We start from the raw sequence: 20,311 nt of genomic DNA, 5'->3' as shown, positions 1-20,311 counted from the left end.
CTTCCACTCTTTTCTCTGGCTACCAGTTTAAAAAAAGAACTGAATGTAAGCTTTCTGCTCTGACGTTTTCTGCCCTGGTCCTTACTACCTCTCTGACCTCCTTGAAGTGTACATTCCAACTTGTCACCTTTGGTCTGTTTCTGATACCAGACTACTAAAAACCCTGTTGTAAAGAAGATGCAACAAGGTCAAAAGATCTTTCTCTTTGCAGGCCCCATCACTGTGGAACAAAACTGCCAGAAAATTTGCAACATTCTGTCTCACTGAAATCTTTTTAATCCTGCTCTGAAAACACATCTTTTCCAACAACAGTAATTTTTCAGTGCTGATCTTGGTATGATCTGTATTCAAATGCATGCTTTATTGACTCACTTGTGTAAACAAAGTGAGTCTATGTTTTAACCCGGTGTTCGGTTGTCTGTGTGTGTGTGTGTCCGTGGTAAACTTTAATATTAACATTTTCTCTGCAAAAACTTTGTCAGTTGACACCAAATTAGGCATAAAAATAGGAAAAATTCAGTTCTTTCCAGTCAACTTGTTTAAAACAATATTGCACCTCTGGGATGGGCACAAAAAAATAAAAAAATGAAGCCTAATTATATGCAAACTGCTTTTACTGTTATATTTATATTTTTTGTATTTTCTAAACTTGGCACTTTGATCTGATATTCTGACCCAACAAGAGCAGTCATTATTATCATTTTTTGTTCAAACAGGAACTTCTTTTGCTAAGCATGGAAGTTTTATTTATTTTGCAAACGTTTTGGTGCAGATAGTAAAAAAGGGAAATTACTCTGTAATTAATGCCAGGGGACTTAATTTGCTTTAAACTGATCTTTCTCATCTTAAACATTACTTTTTAAAATTACACTCAATACATAAAAAGCTTGGTTGTTGTTTTTTTTAAGTGTATCACAAGTGAGTCTTGAAGGCCTTGCCTCTCTTGTTGTGGGGAAGCTGTTTGCCATGTGTGTGTGTGATGGAGTGCTTGTGAGTATCCGTACATTCGTGTGTGTTTGCTTGCCTGAGTGCATGTTGCAAGGATGCTTTTTCTGGAGGGCGTCATGGGTGGGTGGGTGGTTTCCAATGTTCAGCTGTGCTGAGGATATTCTGGCACGTGCTTCTGTGTGTGCGTGTGGGGGTGTGGGAAGAGGTATTGAGAGAGAAGGCGGGATACGGGGAATGAAATGTAAAACGCTTCTAGCAGTATTCCTGCAGAAACGTGCTATAAATATCCATTATCATTACTGTTATTAGAATCAAGTGCTTGTTTTGTAGGTTTTTAAATTTTTTTAAAGATGGATGCAGCCATATTCCTTTCAGCACAAAGGTAAGAACATGACATGAAATCAGCAGTAATAGGAAAGGATGTTAAAACAAGAACAACACCGAAATGCCCCCAAATGCTTTCATAGCACGAAGGTGAAAGGCATGGCATGGTTCCTCACACTGCGTTCTCTCTCTATGACAGAGGGTGTCCGTGAGATGGGAGGAAGGGCTGTCCAGGTGTCCATTCCAGACAACGCACTCTCTTCACTGCCTGCTATCTTCTGCAACTGTTGAGTCCTGTGGCTGAGGAAGGTCTCCAGGTCGGACATGGCCTTCTTCACCGCAGCATCGGATGAGGCCCACCTGTTGACACAGACTCTTTGCCCTATACCACCTCTAGTGTCCTGGTGGGCAGGCGTCAGAGTAAAGAATGAATGCACTTTGCCCTGCCTGGAACACTCTTCATTCCTATGTCTCTCATACCCTACTACATCTTAAAGACAGAATGATAAATAAAATACAAACCGCAAAAGCAATAATAAAACTCTTTTATTTTGATATCCTGGTATCATCAATATCTCAGTATCACCAATGCAACAACAATAACAACACACATACACACACACATATGTATATATACATATATGTATGTATATATATATATATATATATATATATATATAACACAGTGAAGAACAATGCACTAGATTTGAATACAATATCATATAGACACCTCCCACTGAAAGATGATTCCCTCTAACCTCTGTAGTTCATTTGCTGTTCAATCTTTGTCCACATCTGTGAATCTTGGTGTGTACCTTTTGCTTATGTGGTGAGTCTATGTTCCCCTTTGTGTGTAGTCATTTCTATTACATTGTTTTACATAATTTTCACAGCCATCTTATCAATGTAACATTGTTTTGATCAAGTTATCATTGGACTGGTTTCAGAGGTGGCAGATTAAACCTCTCCACCCTATCTGATACATTAACTCCCAGGCTGCCTGGCCAATGGGATAACTTAGCACAGTCATTACACTTTGTTACCATAGCGGCGAGATCACTTGTCACTGAAATATTCAGACTTTTCCCTGGTTTGTATCGAGTTTGATGACAAAACCACTCGTAGTATTAATTTGGGGAATCTTTCTAGATTCTACTGATAGCTAGAAAACCCATCCACAGCATTAGGTAGTCCTTTATTTGAACAAATTGGTTGGGTTTTGACTAGCTTGTTGCACACTCAGCAAAATGGCGACACCTGGCTAAAGCTCTGCGATTGATGTGCACCAAAACGATCAAAAGGAGGAGTTTGTATTATACTCCATGTTTGGTGTTAAATATACTTACCATGTCAAACTGATGCAAACTAGGCCTATTGGTTTGCTCTGCTTGGCCAAATTTCGCGTGGCTAACAGTGAAAAGATGGGCCCACCCGCTCTCAGCCAATCAAACGCCTCTAAAAACTATAAGCGCTTAATCATTCCTTTGGCCAAGGCTCTCCACGCCATCTTGTCAGGTCAAAACGATCAAACTTGCTTTCTTTAGCTGATGCGCAGAAAGAATTGAAGCATCAGCTAGAAGGAGAAGACAGTGATGAACTTTTTTTTTTTTGATGATTCAACTAAAAGAAGTGAACAAGAGACTGGGCAGATCGTCGAGCAGTAAGTGACGCTGTGCAAAGCCGACTCTGACCACATGACTGACAGTGATGCAACCGAAACAGTAGCAGTAGGAGCGACGTTCTTGGCACTAAGCCAAAGCAGGGGAGGTGTACAGGTAGACTATAGAAACATTTTTTTTCTTCACTCTTTTTGTGCCCTTCCCCAAAATGCATCATCATCATTAGAATAAGTGGAAAAAAACTTTTTCTATTTTCAAGCCAAATTTGGTGTTGACAAAGTATTTCCACAGAAAATGAATTTGTTGAAGTTTACCACACACAAACACACATTCATACATATGCAGAGATCCACAGAAAATGAATTTGTTGAAGTTTACCACACACAAACACACATTCATACATATGCAGAGATCCACAGAAAATGAATTTGTTGAAGTTTACCACACACAAACACACATTCATACATATGCAGAGATGCACAGACAACTGAAACAAAGGTTACAACACAGACCTCCCTTGTAAGTAAAAACACACTCAGGACCACTTGTTTGCTCTGTAGTGGTTTTCTCTAATCTTTGACTTTCACTCCTCTACATTCACAGCCTGACCACTCCCCCCCCCCCCCCCACCCGCCCCCCTCTGAACAGACCAGCAAATGACACACACAGTGAACTGACCTCCACTTGTAGCAGCACATCAGTCCTCTATATCCAGCGGCCACAAGGGTCTGACAGTCATCAGAAAACAGCAGGGAACGCACACCACCACTGCTGTGACTGAAGGGATGCACGCACACTGTCTGATCCTGTCAACAGCCAACACAACTGTCAGGTCAGTCGTGGCTGTTGGCTTCCCGTCAAGTTCAATGTGGATTAACCATATTTGTATTTCTCTTTTTTTTTTTTTGTCACAACATATTTCTCTGTGTGAAATTCAGGCTGCTCCCCCCTAGGGAGAGCACGTCGCTACACTGACAGCGCCATCCCTTTTTTTGTATTTTTTCCTATCAAAGTGGATTTTTCTACAGAACCCTTTTGTTGCTGTGGGTTCTTTTATGTGCGCTAAGAGCATGCTGCACACGGGACCTCAGTTTATCGTCTCATCCAAATGACTAGCGTCCAGACCACCACTCAAGGTCTAGTGGAGGGGGAGAACATACCGGTGACTAAGCCATGGTTCCAACTACTGCACTCAGATTCTCGCGCTTCCTATGCGGATGCGTTACCTCTTGGCCATCCTAATGATATTCTCCTCCGAAAAATGAAAGTTCCCGAAACCAACAAATGTGATTACTATGTCACTGACACTCATCATGTGGAACATTTCTTTTATTTATGTCCACAAATACACAGATTTTGGAAACATTTAGAAACTCTTGTATTTTCAAAAGCTGGAAAGGCTTTAAATCTGTCTTATACTGATGTTATGTTTGGTGTTCAAAGCAATGAATTAAGTAGATTTGAGAAGACAGAATTAAATCACATTCTATTACTAGGAAAAATGTGTGTTAGTATTGTGAGAAAAAACTTAATCACTGCCAATGCTACAAATAACATTTGAACAACATTTACCGTTGAGAAAACACTTATTCAAACATTTCAGCAATTGAACACCTAAAGAATTGGTCATGTTTAAAGATCCGATTAATGTAATCAAATCATATCATACTTCTCAGGTAAATGATTTAATGTTGAGGATGAATTCACTGGTTTGTCATGTGCAGATGAAAGATTTAAAATCTAACACTGCAATCCACACCAGAGCAAGAACAAGCCCAGACAGAAACAATCACATATATTGGAACGCAAGCAGCAGCACACAAGAGCAATAACAAACCCAGAGTAGTGTACACAATCGTCAAAATTTCTCAGAACGTACACAGCAAGACACACTGGGACGATGACTGCCCCAGACAGTAGGCAATGAGGAAAAAGTATAAGTAAATGTGTGTTATGTTGATGAAAGATTGATGTGGTACTGGAAAAAAAAATCTGTAGCAAAGAATGAAAAGCCATTATAAAAATTAAAAAAATGAGTGAGAAAAGAAAGAAAGAAGAAGGGAAAAAAAGAGCAAAATCTAAAAAGTGGGAAGAAAGGAGAATGGAGGCCTCACTAAAATAAAAAAAAAAAATAAATAAAAAGGGGGAAAAAAAAGTCGTTGGATGAGGTGAATGTGAAATAATTGTGTTCACAGGGTGCATGAATTTTTTGGACTCAACATGTCCTGCACTGGCTGGAAATGCCACTCTTTGACATGTAAAAACTGACCAGTTCTTCATATGCTGACTTCATGCGATTTATGATCAAAGCCAAAACTCTTTCAGCGAGCTAGGTTCTGCAGTTTTACCTTTAGCATCTTCACTTTCTGTAAACAAAATATGATTAACTTGCACAATTGTTATCATGGATGTCAAAAGGTATAAATTCTGGAAACCAAAAAGTGAAGAACGTGCCATCAGCCTGACAGATACAATGTTGGTGTGTGCCAACAGGATTCAGACCACAGACTGGGCAAAAGGCTAAGAACTATGTGTGTGTGTGTGTGGTTTGCAGGCCACTTAGCAGAAGAGGCTGGAAGGTGGTGAAAATGAGAGAAAGGGTGAATGAGGTGGGTGAACTATTTTTAGCAGAGGCAGAATCTGAACAAGCCTGCCAACAGAACAGCCATTCTGACGGTTCATCTATGCTACCATGGAATGACTTAGCTGTATAAAATGCTACAATGGCCATGTTTATGGTCTTTTCTCTCCTCTCAAAGCACTCTGCACTGGGAGATCTAGGAGCAGCCCAGCAATTTCTTTTGCAATTTCATGTGCTTTTTTCTTCTTCCTTTCTTTCTCCGACTGGACATTTAAAAGTATTTTTGCAGCAGACAGTGACATGCTGTCTTTCTTTCTTTTCTGAGACATTCACTTCTTTCGAGAAGCTGAGGTCACTTTCTTGCATTTCTGCGACAGACTCTCAATTCACTATTGCAGCATAGACATTCTTGGAAATTGAGGATCATCCAAAAATGCCTTTGTCGTGTCCTCTCCGACATACGCTTCAACAAGATGGTGGTCAAAGTGAAGTCAAAACTTGCCAAGTGTAACTTGTTTTACTCTCCACTGGTTATACATCAGACAGATATGCAGTTCTGCGCACACAACAATTGCAAAATAGCTTTTTTTGTGTGCCAGGGCTTTTTTCTTCTTCTTCTTTTTTTTTTCATTCTTAAGCATAACAGCAGAATCAAGTGTAATTGAGCAGGATAAATCTGCTGAAAACGAAAGGGCTGGCAGATCTTGTTATAGAGTCCAAAGGGTTATGTATCCTTGTACACACAAACACACTTACATGTAATGAGTACACACACAACCACTGACCATGTTGTCCACAGTACGCAGAATGATTGCCCCATCAGAGCTGAAGGAGGCCAGCCAGTGGCGATGAGGAGACAGGAGGACCTTGGCCTCTGGAAGATGGTGACCCGAGGTAATGGAATGCGTATTCAACGGCACCACATGGTCATGGTCCTGACACACACAGTGAAACACCCATTCTGAAAACACTGGGACCAAGGTGACTTTTCTCTTAATTCTCATCAGTCAGCATATAGATGTGGTCATAACTGCAAAACTGCCCCTTTTAAAATAGTCAATAATTTGCTGTCTGGATTTGTTGATGGTAAAATATTTGTTCTCACTCTTTTCAAATTGTCAGGAGCCTCTGACTCCACTGACCTTTCTATCCATTTGACACAAACTTAAAACCTTTGGTATTCATGACACTGCACTAACAGACCTAGAGTCTTCAAGTGTGGCTTTGGTCATATCACTACACCCAGGGCTCGCCTGTACATGTCACTGCACCCAGGACTTCCCTATACACCTAGGACTTCTCTATACACCTAGGACTTCCCAAAACACCTAGGATGCCCCTATACATATCACTACACCCAGGGCTCCCCTGTACATGTCACTGCACCCAGGACTTCCCTATACACCTAGGACTTCTCTATACACCTAGGACTTCCCAAAACACCTAGGATGCCCCTATACATATCACTACACCCAGGGCTCCCCTGTACATGTCACTGCACCCAGGACTTCCCTATACACCTAGGACTTCCCAAAACACTCAGGACTCCCCTATACATATCACTACACCCAGGACTCCCCTATACATATCACTACACCCAGGACTCCCCTATACATATCACTACACCCAGGACTCCCCTATACATATCACTACACCCAGGACTCCCCTATACATATCACTACACCCAGGACTCCCCTATACATATCACTACACCCAGGACTCCCCTATACATATCACTGCACCCAGGGCTCCCCTATACATATCACTGCACCCAGGGCTCCCCTATACATATCACTGCACCCAGGGCTCCCCTATACATATCACTGCACCCAGGGCTCCCCTATACATATCACTGCACCCAGGGCTCCCCTATACATATCACTGCACCCAGGGCTCCCCTGTACATGTCACTGCACCCAGGACTTCCCTATACACCTAGGACTTCCCAAAACACCCAGGACTCCCCTATACATATCACTACACTCAGGACTCCCCTATACATATCACTACACCCAGGACTCCCCTATACATATCACTACACCCAGGACTCCCCTATACATATCACTACACCCAGGACTCCCCTATACATATCACTACACCCAGGACTCCCCTATACATATCACTACACCCAGGACTCCCCTATACATATCACTACACTCAGGACTCCCCTATACATATCACTACACCCAGGACTCCCCTATACATATCACTGCACCCAGGGCTCCCCTATACATAACACCACACCTACTAGGGCTCCCCTATACATATCGCTACACCTACTAGTGCTCCCCTATACATAACACTACACCTGCTAGGGCTCCCCTATACATATCACTACACCTAGGGCTCCCTTATACATATCACTACACCCAGGGCTCCCTATACATATATTACACCTTGGGCTCCCCTATTCATATTACACCTAGGGCTCCCCTATACGTATCACTACACTCAGGGTCCCCTGTACATATCATTACACCTAGGGCTCCCCTATACATATCATTACACCTAGGGCTCCCCTATACGTATCACTACACTCAGGGCTCCCCTATACATATTACACCTAGGGCTCCCCTATACATAACACTGCACCCAGGGCTCCCTATACATAGCACCACACACAGGGATCCCCTGTATATAACACTACCCAAAGCTGCCTGTAACACTGCACCCACAGCTTCCACATTTGTACACCCATACCCCACATATCTAACAATAATCTCTCTCTCTCTCTCTCAAACACACACACACACACACACAAAACAAAAAGTGCTAACTTCGTCTGCTTTCTCAGGAATGACAATGGACTCTATCTCTCCTGTCAATACACTGACAGCAAAGGCACAGCCGTCTTGTCCGAGGGTGATACCCCGTATTGTGACATCCGGGCTGAAGGTTAACTTGTTGATCACCTCATCCTTCAGTTCACCCCTCTCGTCTTTACAACTCTGTCCCAGTTCTGCCAAACACAACAACATCAGCACCAGAGAACTAATTCCTCATATCTAACCAACTTACAACATACTATTTATTCCTTTTGCAGCCACGCTGGTCATTAACAAGAAACAGTCTTCTGACTCACCTGTGATTCCTGCTGGAAAAAAAAAGAGCAAGAATGAACTGAAAACTCAGTGAGAAAGGGGTTAAGTCTATATTTTTCATTCAAAATCCTGTTTTTGCAGTGTTCAAAGTGAAAGTTGTATGCTGGAAATGGGGCGATTCCATCTGAGGCAGCCCACAATCAGTCTGCATTTCTTGTTTTATCGTATTTTTACAATCTTAACACAGAACTTTGAAACTTTCCCTGTTTTCGTCACAACGTTCCAGCTTCAATAACAACAAAAACTCCACACACAAATTTTATGTAATCTCAAACAAACAATGAATGGATGAAATGACTGATATCTGGAAACAGATCAACAAGAATTTTGGCATTGCACTATAAAAAATAAAAAACTGGCTATATTAACATTTTTACCCGTCCACTCTTTGATGTTGATGTCAGAAATAAAATCTACCCAAATGGGTATACCTGTTTCTGACAAACGTGTCCACCATCTCTGGTTTGACATTCTTATATTATAATTAACATTTTCACCCGTCAGCAGTACAAAGCATACGTGAAAATCTCCAAAACGGGTAAAAATGTTAATTATATATATATAAGTTTGTCGACTATAGAAGAGGATTTTAAAATGAACTTGTCCCCATTAGAAAGGTGTTTAAAAATGGAGTGCTGCTTTGGGGGTATTGAGTTGTGCACTTCGAAACTGTAAACGGAATGAAGTGTGGTGTCCTTCACGTGAGGCTGAAAACGAAAGTGCACGACGACACAAGGGTTTGCGGCTGTACTTACCGATGTAGTACATGAATCCACATGTTTTGCACAGAGCCCCACACACACTTTGACGGAATGAAATTGTCAGTGTACGCGCACCAACCACGAAATGAAGTCAGTTGTCAGTGCCTACACACACAATCCCGGAATGAAGTTGTCAACCCTACACACATTATCACGGAATGAACTTGTGAGTATACACTGGCACGCACAACATCATAAGTCACGGAATGAAGTCAGCCTGAGCCCCGGCAACTATACGGACACACAAACACGGAATGAAGCTGTCACTCTACACTGCCAGACACATGTTGAAGGAATGTTGTGATTGCACATGCACGACCTGTCCTGTCTGCCGAAGTGGATGTGCACGAAGGGGACGTAGGAAAGAGGTTACTGTGCACAATCTTGTACTTGAAGTGAAGACGGAATGAATTGCACTGTGCTTCGCGGGAGGATGAAAACCAGAGTGGAGGACTAGACAACTGATGGGTTCAGAACGTAACATGGACTGTGTGCGTACGGAAAGAATGGCCATCTGTGGAGCTAAATATTTTACATCTCGTTCTCAGTTCTCCACAGAAGGCCAGGAGCACACTGACATGCAACACAGGACACAGCACACACGTATGTAACGCGTGCTGTCGAGGAAACAAGCTGTCTAACACACACCACGGGCAATCATGGAATGAAGTTCTCAACACACACACACACACACACACACACACCGGCACACACACACACATGAAATCACTGACTTGAACATTCACAGCTGGCGCAAGCATCACTGACGAGAAAGGGACGTCCAGCTGTCCAAATGAAACGGTTAAGTTCAGCACGGACACTGACTCGGCCGTTAAAATGCACTTTCCTATTTCGGTATGTTACTTTTCTGCACAGCATGTTGTTAAGGAAGGTTCCACCTGTCTCGCTCATTTTAAATGTGAAGTCCTCTGTACAACGCATTTGAGCACTGCAATACAGGGAATGGTGTGCGATTTCCACGTGTACCCGGTCAGTGGTGTCGGAACTGATACAGCAAGGACGTACAACGAAACAGGCCAAAAAGAACGGACCCACCACAGGAGACTGCCGTCATCCTCTTTTTCCGTCTCACACACGTGAGTGTTTCATGCAAGCTGTTTTATTATTTTCAGTCATGTTCATGTTAGGATTGGAACCTGTTGTCTCGTCCCCCACTCTGTTTTCATCCTCTCGCGAAGCATGGTACAGTTCATACCGTCTTCACTTTAAATAACCTGGCAATTGCGTACACTGACTGACCGCTTTCGATCGAACTGCTTTATACGTCCCGTTCGCGCATGTCCGCTCCTGGAGATATGACAGCGACAAGCTTCCCGAAATCTTTACGAATTCTTCTATTTCAAGCCCATTGCTTGATGCATGGAATGCCCCGCAATCTCGGACATACCGGTGTTTAGAATTGAGACAAGTTTCATTACAAGTACTGACCCAAACTTGTGTATTTATACACACTCCCGTCTTAATCGTTTTCATGTATGTTTTGTACCACAGACGGGTAAGTTCGAATTTACCCGTCGGTCCGATTTTTTCTTTCACTTTGCATATCCCCCATTCTTTTCAAGCCCCTTGCTAGGTGCATGGAATGGCCCCAAAAGCATCCCTTTTTAGACACCTTTCTAATGTGGACAAGTTCATTTTAAAATCCTCTACTATAGACGACAAACTTATATATATATATTTAACATTTTTACCCATTTTGGAGTTTCTGACTCACTTGTGTGAACAAAGTGAGTATGTTTTAACCCGGTGTTCAGTTGTCTCTGTGTGTGCGTGCGTGCGTGCGTGTGTGTGTGTCTGTGTCTGTGTGTCCGTGGTAAACTTTAACATCAACATTGCCATTTTCTCTGCAAATACTTTGTCAGTTGACACCAAATTAGATTTTATTTCCGACTTCAACATCGAAGAGTGGATGGTTAAAAATGTTAATATTGCCAAAATACTTTATTCAGATAAATAAACATGGAGTGAAAGAAGACAAGAGAGACAGTCTGCGATGCTTGAACTACATCATATTATCTCAGAAAAATCACAATGACAAAGTGAGAGGGAGAAACAGAGGACTCAAACCTCAAGATGGTTTATTAATATATGTAGGCCAAGGCCCCTTATGAAGGGGCATTGAAAACACCATGTTACAACATATATGAAAATATTAAACAATCAAAAATGCAGTCTAGCCTGTGTTATGAAACAGAACGCAGAAAAATTAATACTCTCACGGTTGTCGTGGCTTCTTGGAATTTGAAAGCTTTATAAGAATACAAACAAAGGTTTCTACCAATTTCAGAGGAGGCTCAAATTCATTGGTTCAATTTAAACAGATTTGGTTGTCTATAACATTTAGGCTTGATAAATGTTTCTCGAATATTCCTTTCAGCAGGACAACAAAGAACAAAATGCATCTTATCTTCTTCAAATCTCTGCATTATGGACAAATCACATTACTATCATTACTTGTTCTGTGTCTATAGTGATGGACCACTGATTCAGAAATACCTAACCTAAATATTGTTGTTATTTATTTTAAATGCCTGTCCATAGTTAACATCAGATAAGGTTTCTTCAAGTCCGGGACACTGCAGATATTCATATCAAAAGTAAATCTTTCACTCTTTTGGATATTATCAGACCATTTCTGCCCTCTGCATTCAGCCCATCATTGGCGAAAAGCACAAATAAATGACTAAATGCTGCCAAAACCTTGGTTTAACCAGACAAAAGCAAACCCATACTTGAACAGTGGCATACCTTGTTTACCCAAATTACTATGATACTATCATCTAAATCATACAGAATATTATAAGCTTTATGGGGTATTCTGCCGTCATCCATTTGCAATAATCTTAACCAAATAGCAAACACACATAACTGCAGAAACTAAATATATCAAGTGTTGATTTGCTTCTCCGTAAACTAAATCATTCACATGATTCATAATAAATAGCGGCTCTATCTAGGCCTGACTATTCTGAACAGTATAGCACAAGTGGCTGTACCTGAGCATCATGCAGCTTGATAAATAAATCAGGAGAAGTATTGTTGAATACATGTAACTTTTCAGATCAAATCATTTTGGCCCTACTAGGCATAACTTTGCATGCACCAACAAAACTCAAGAAGGGTGAGACGGAGGAGAAAGAAAGAGACAGAAAATTACCCGTGACAAGGTCGTGTGGGATTTCAAAGTGAACAATATACTTGCAACCCAGTTTGTGAGAAGTAGACACAGCAACCACCACATGCACCTTGGAGTTTTCGTTGACTGTTGAAATCTTCTTTACCATACCATTGGTCACTGAGCATGCAAACATACACACACACAAAACACACACACACACACACACACAAACAAATGCCCATGTACACACACACACACACACACACACACACACACACACACACAAAGCAATGAAGCATGTGCACACAAGACACACACACATGCACAAAACACACCCACACACATATATGAAAACACATATGCACACATCCACACACACTTTCACAGTTTATTCTTTGAATAGGATAAATTTTCTGTTCACTTTGAATAATAGTAGCATAATACACATAGCAAGATACTAGTCTCACAATAAGCAAATGATTTTCAGTGTGTCACAAGCAAGAAGCAAAGTTCTGGTTCTCTAATGAAGAGAACAGATCATCAACCATAGTGCCTGTTTAACAGCCAGTCAAGCAAGCTGATCTGCAACTGTCTGTATTTGGCATCAAAGTCTTCTCTGAAAAAACCTGGTGAAGAATGCTTTGGAACCGTCTAAAGAAGGTACCTCACAACTCTCTGTTAATAAAAGTTTTAGAATTGTGTAATACAAACGAAAAGAAATGCAGCTCATATGAAACTGCAGTTAAAGTGCAGCAAAACACAACCATCTGAGTCCTGTAGTTAAAACAGCAGCATCACTTTCACATTCAAAACAAACAAAATCCTTTGCATTCAGGTAAAGAGGCACAAAAAGCTGACATATTACTTCGAGTAGTAACTTTTTAAAAATCTACCCCACTGATAGGTGTAGCAAAGTTTTGAAGTCAGAAGGTGTCCAAATATGAAAAAGCAAATCTGGAAAGTGTTCACAAGGAGTCTCTCCATCACAGCTGAGGAAATAAAGCCAAATCCTCACCCAAGTGCCCAGACCTTATGCATTTAATTACTAAGTAGATCTAACAGCGGTATGAGTCCAAATATAAAGTACATCTAATGGTGATATATAGGTTTAGTTACCAAGCACATCAAAGAATGGCATACATTTGGTTATGAAGCATATTTAAGAATGGAATGGAATTAATTACTAAGTAGACCTCAAGCTGGTATGGGATGAATTATTAACCTCTTCAGTGCCCCATGACATATACATACGTCAGCAAAAATGCTTTGCTGTCTTCCCTAGGACACACATAAATGTCTACATGATTTCAGGATTTATCAGTTACATCTTGAAGCTGATGTGTCCCAATAACCACCAGTCAGAAAGCTTAATATGTCTACTTTCATTGTTCATGAAAGTATTTTGAAGAGAAACTTGAGGCCAAACACTCAGCTTTATCACAGACTGACGTAAGTTTACAGTTGGGCCAACACTGAACAGTAAAGTGAGAGCTGTATTATCAACTGTTTCTCCATTGCAATGGGAATCATTTACAGATTAGTCTTTTGCGAAGAACAATGACTCTCAAACTAGGAAGCAAAACTGCACTGGCTCTTTGTGCTGCAGCCTTGGGGGCTAGCTGGCCTTTGGGAACCATCCCAACACCGACTGTCCTAAAACCCTCTTGGCCGAAAGAGTAGGGATGGAACTTGGGCAAGACACTCTCACTACAATCAAATTCTTGCCCAGATATTTGGGACAGCAGTTGCTTCCTCTGCTGTTCTGATGGTCATAGTCAGACACAACTCACTATCATACATATATTATCCATGAACAGCAAAAGCCAATCATGCTCCGTATGGTAATTAATGGCCATCATTGTCAATACCCTTCTCTTTCAAGATGGCGGATGATGAAGCACAATGTGGCTTTCAAGGCTTGAAACAAGCAGCTTGTTGCAAACACCCTTTGTGATTCTGTCACTCAAAATGTTGCAGAAGCTTTTCAAGTCACTGAAGACAATGAAGTTTGTGATTCTAGTGGCAAAATCTTGTTAGATGGTTTGCTTGACACGAATGAAAGTGAGTGATGAGAGTAAGGATCTGCACAGTGTGGAGGGTAGGGTAGTTGTGGAGCTAGATGTTGCAATGAATGGAGAAAGCAGACAGGCCAAAAACACCTCAGTGACTGACCAAGAGTTGACCTCAAAGACAGTCTGTCCCCAAGTTCAGGCAAGGAGGGAGGGAGAGATTGATGAAGAGGGTGGATAATGTCATGCATTGCATGATGCACTGAAGAAGCATGGTTTTTGAAAACCTGGCATTAAAGAAGGTGGTCAGCTATCGCCTGCAGGCAAAAAAAATCTAAACAGTGCTCACCCCCCCTCCCCTGCACTGTGTGCCAACTGGGTCATTGTTAACCTCTTTGATATTGTCTGAAAGTGAGCATGAGGCGAGTGGGCATGGCACAAGCAGACATGACACATGAAGGACATACGTGTGCATATGTGTGTGTGTGTGTGGGGGGGGGTGGGGGGGGGGGTTCAATTTCTCTTGAAAGAAAACCAAACTAAAAGTTTGCTGACTAAATTTCAACTGCAGTTGCCAAGAAACTTTTGGTGAATGATGGGCTGAAAATGTGTACAATACCAGAACTTTGGACTACAATTTATGACTCTATGTGTATGTAAGGTACAGCGACACATTCAGTTTTCAGTTTTCATATATTTTCTAGGTTAAGGGTAGTTGCTTTCACTAAGAATCTATTATTTATTCAGTAAACATGTGAAATTTGTTCAACTCGCACTTACGGTTTACTCATTGCTAGCCAGCATGTTAGATAAGCTTAAAACAACCAGAAATTAATAGTCTGTTAATTTTCCTTTCAGAAAAGTATGGGTTATCTATAAGCAGTTTGTGCACAAGAATTTTGTTGTTGTTAATTATTACCTTCCTCAACCAAAAACCACCTGGCAAATAGGAAGAACAAAATGCCAGCACTGAAGAAGTTGAGCATATCTGAATCTGGTTTCTGTTTAATTACCAAAAAGATATATAGAGGCTTACTCATAAATAACATCTAAGGATGGTATGGTTTAACTGATAGATTAAAATAAAACACCTGGGGTTTATTACTGCAACAGATATAAGAGATCTGTGAGCATGGCTGATGCCAGTACAAAACGGTAGCCTTGGGAATCTGTCCAACTTTTGTTGTGCAGCTGGATTATTATCTGCCTGCAGACTTCTCCTTCACAGTGTATGGCGCTGTGCTGACTCTACACCTGGAAGGACACACTTCACAATACCAACACAGTTTTCCCAGTGAAATTTTATGCAGTGAGAAAGAAAGAAAGAAAGACAGAAATGTTAAAAAAACTATCTCACCGACATATCCAAGGGGAGTAAAACATTGAGAAGGTCGACCGTCTAGAACAAACACATTCTGATCATTCCCTCCAGTGAACAGGTAGAGCCCATCATCATCAAACCTGAAATAAGAAGAGAATTAGCATGATCTGGAAAACATGAAAAATAAAATGGTTTGAAGCCTCAAAAAGGGCTTTGGAAATTACGGCACATACCAAAATACACATCTGATATATCTGATCATGCAACAAAGAACTGAATAAATGAGCAAGCTGATGACTGTGCCGATGACCGAGCCGGCATGCTTACTGGCAGAGCAACAACACTGATGATTACAACACACATTTCGCAGCTAACAATTCTTACCCCCTGGTTCAAACATACCACATGCAAACAGCTCAGACAGAAGTTGTGACCACCAAAATCAACCCTGAAGTGAAAACAAATACCATTCATCACTGACTCCAAAAAGAAAGCCTTGCCAATATTGACAGCAGTCAGTGCAAACAAACAGGTCAACGTAAACAGTTGTGTGACTTCACTTTAGTTTTAAACTAGAGTATCCAACAAGCAGATTTCTATTGTCTCTCAAAATGCTGTTAAGCAGATTCAGCGGTGCAAGTCTGAAAGATGTACTGGGCAGATGGTATTCAAGATCCACTTACTCAAGAATCTTTATGGGGACAGTGTAGAGGTAAATTCTGTGAACAATCCGTGGATTTGGGATGTTGCTGAAGTCCACAAAATACAGATATCCGCAAGTACTGCCTGCCACAGCAAGATGAGTCAGAGGACTGCAGGCAAGGCTGCTGACCTGCCACAACCCACAACATGACAATGACCGCCACTTCTTTCACAGGTCAATTTCATAAACTGAAATGACAATCACTTACTCCACAGATCAATTTCAAGAACTGATTTTTTTTTTTTCTGTAAAATACAAGAACTTAACTGGAAATACTGCATTTTGCTCTGTACTGAAACACACAGTTGCATTCATGCATAGACGCAGACACACATAATGATAATAATAATGGACCTATATAGTTTTTCTAGAAATGCTGCTCAAAGGGCTTTATATTTCGTCCCCCCTCCTCTCCCCCCGCCCTCCATAATCCCAACCCACCCATCCACCCCACAGTCATAAAAACATATGTTAGAATACATTTGTGCAATTCAACACTGGAAACCATCCACCCACCCATGCTGCCCTCTGGAAAACATCCCCAGAACATGTACTCATGCACATACACTTCCACAAATGAATGCACACTTGCAAGCACTTCGCTGAACACAAATGACAAACAGCTTCCCCACTATGAAGCATGCATTTGGAACCAGATCATGCCAAGACCAGCACTGGAAAATTACTATTCTTCCCCACTCTGTCCACTACTACTACTACCACCATCACCAACATCCTCATGTGACAGATGTAATTTCACACACACACACACACACACACACACACACACACACAACCTCCTCTCATCCATCATTCCCCTCTACCTTCCCAAACACACTGAAAAGAAGTCAGAAGTACAAGAAAAAGCAGCATCACTACAAACCGATTCTCCAAGCAAAAGTGAAGACAACAGACCTCCACTGCAAAGGGACCACACCTGAAGCATCCCATTATCCCGGGCAGTCTACAAGCAAATGTACATGATCCATATGAGGGAAGAAAAACCATCCCTTTTGTGCACATTTAAACATAAAAATTGTTTGCTGATTCTGTCAGCCATAAAAAAAATGAACAACAAAGGCAAACCCCTCAAGATTCTCATGTGATATTTCTGTCAGTGAATCCAACACTGGAATGATGGGACAACGAAATGTGTTTCAATCACTGCTGAATGGGCAAAGTGTTGAGTGGAAAGTGTATGCTTTGTCTATAACTCAAACCGAATCACACTGCTAAGGCAGCTGAAGAAACTACCTGAGAAAAATCAACTGGGTATGATCCAGCATTTTATATCCTCATTGTTGCAAACAACTATTCAATGATAAAAATTTTGAGTGCATGAGCGAATGTGTGTGCATTTGTTTGTTGATTTTTTTTTTGCAATCAATACTCAAATAGAAAACTGCATGCAGAATCTGACTGATTTTTTTCCAGGCACTGAGAATGTTAAGCTTAAAAAACAACTTGGTACAAACTAGGACCTAAACATTGAGCTCAAATATACGTCAAAGTTAGCACGAAACAACTTATCATTATTTCCATTCTGTAGAAACGCCAGTCACATAACGCCTGTAAACCGCAGACAACTTGCCAGGACCTTTTGTTCAGATTTAATCCCATGTCCAGTCAGGTGATTCTATGCTTATCAGTTTAAGGAAGAGTTTTTCTCCATGAGCACATGCATCCACACATCCTTACTTTACATTTAATCCCATTCTTCAAAAGCAGAGTGGGATACCAAGTCAAGACAGGTGGAATGTCTTGTCACATGCTCAGCAACGTTTTCTAAGAATTAACAACAACAAAAACAACAACAACAACAACAACAACAAAAATCCAGAACAATTAAAACCTGCTTGGTTTGTGATACCAAAGACTAGCATTAATGTATCTATGAAACCTTCAAAATTTCTAAAAAAAAAATGGCAACAGAAAGAAAGTAAAACACTACTTCCCTCTATTCATTTTACTCCTGTAATCCATACACACATTAGATCATATCTGCATATCCAACATTTAAATGCTTTTGTCTTATTTATGTTAATATGTATATTTACAATGTACATGTAACACTTATATATATATATATTTACATATAATTCTTTATTCGTTTACAATGTACACGTAATGCTGACAAAACTGTTATAAAAGAGTGTGAAGCACTAAACAGTGAGTGGAATCTAAAAAGCAGTTGATTTGTCTTATTAGTCTAACTCTGATACTCAGTAACACTCTTACCACCACATTCCTCGGGCTTTTCAACAATGTTCCGCTTTGTATTTATTCCCTTAATCTTTCACTAAATTCAGACAGATTTTCACATTGAAAATAAACAAAACATAAAAAAAAAGCAACTAAGTTTCTCTGAATGCTGTAATTGTTCTTTATAAAGACTAAAAGTTGCATGAAAGAATGTGAGATATCAATGATCAGGTCAACCTACCACAAAAACTTGGTCACTGGCAGTTAGCATTCCAATTCCAACAAACTCTCCAAAATAGTTATCGGTCACTGTTTGAACTGATGCATCGTTCGCATTCACCAGAAAGATGGACCCCTGTAATACATTATTACACACAGTTAGATGAAAGCATGCTTCTTTGCATCACTAAGAGGTTTCTTTTCTTCTTTTTTTTTTTTTTTTTTTTTTAAAGGACAACCTTAGCATTCAAGATTTTTCTCACCTCACCACCATCAGCATATCAAATCCCACACAATGATACATAAAACTACAGTACATGGGCACATACACACACTCGTACTCACACATACAGAGGCACAGGCACCTAAGCAAGCATGCGGACACATACAAACACTTGCACAAACATGCACATACATAAACACATTCAGAGGCACAGGCACTTATGCCAAAGCAAACAGACGTAGAAGCACACACACACACACACACACACACACACACACACATGTGGTGAGAATTTAAATGGTTGTGTGGAGAATGCATGTTATTGATACTGTGTGTCTTCGTGAATGGATAATATCTGCAAGCTTTTAATGGATCATTCATTAAAGTCATCCACTGTATTGTTGACAGAATTTAACGGCAGTGTTTAGTTGTTTTTACTGTATTTATTTATTTATTTTACTTGCTACAAATGAACTCGTAGATCTCTGCCTTTAGAACGTGAGTGCTTAAATGCATAGACTGTATGCTCATTACTTTCAAATCTTATTTATTTTATCATTCATATATTCATGATAGTTTGTCAACTGTTACTGCTAGCTGTTTCATTAACCCATTCAGTGCCAGAGAATTTTTAAGATATATACATATATATATATATATATATATATATATATATATATGTGTGTGTGTGTGTGTGTGTGTGTGTGTGTGTGTTTATTTAAAAAAATTATATGTCCCCTGTGCCAGGGAATTTTGAGGAATCAGAAGTTTTAAAAAAGAAAAAAAAAAGAAAAAAAGAATTCTAGCATAAAAGCTATAGGAGATACCGAAAGAAAGTGATTTTTTCTGTGAAGCAAAATAAATGAGGATTCTGATTTTGGGCTATTTTCCAAATTATCCTGATTGCAGGTAAGTATTCAGGCATTTCAAAGATAAAAAAAAAAAGTTTGTGTGCAACAATCAAGTCTATTTCCATCATGACAGAATGACACCCAAAATGAAAACAAACAGAACACAGTAAGAAATGGCATGCTTGTCAATTTATACCTGCAGATGAAAATAAAACATATCATACATTTTTGATAACAACCACAAGTCTTGCAGACTTGTAAGTGAATAACTGTCCTGACAATGACAAACATGGATTCTATCAACACAAAG

At 40.3% G+C, this 20,311-nt stretch overlaps 1 protein-coding gene across 1 annotated transcript in view; it reads right to left on the bottom strand.

Moving 5' to 3' along the window:
- Positions 1-20,311, bottom strand: part of LOC143277038 (cilia- and flagella-associated protein 43-like) — a 78,293-nt gene that overhangs the window by 40,813 nt on the left and 17,169 nt on the right. The window contains exons 9-17 of the mRNA XM_076581769.1: positions 18,950-19,063; positions 17,390-17,470; positions 16,487-16,635; positions 15,840-15,943; positions 12,513-12,650; positions 8,250-8,431; positions 6,258-6,407; positions 3,570-3,697; positions 1,449-1,632 (exon numbers count right to left, since the gene is read on the bottom strand). Of these exons, the coding sequence (XP_076437884.1) occupies positions 1,449-1,632; positions 3,570-3,697; positions 6,258-6,407; positions 8,250-8,431; positions 12,513-12,650; positions 15,840-15,943; positions 16,487-16,635; positions 17,390-17,470; positions 18,950-19,063 (1,230 nt within the window). The remainder of the gene's footprint in view (positions 1-1,448; positions 1,633-3,569; positions 3,698-6,257; positions 6,408-8,249; positions 8,432-12,512; positions 12,651-15,839; positions 15,944-16,486; positions 16,636-17,389; positions 17,471-18,949; positions 19,064-20,311) is intronic.

This window comes from Babylonia areolata, chromosome 2 (assembly GCF_041734735.1).
Source record: "Babylonia areolata isolate BAREFJ2019XMU chromosome 2, ASM4173473v1, whole genome shotgun sequence".
NCBI lineage: Eukaryota > Metazoa > Mollusca > Gastropoda > Neogastropoda > Buccinidae > Babylonia > Babylonia areolata.
Note: the sequence above shows the minus strand (reverse complement) of the source record. Positions and strands in the feature narration are given on the sequence as shown.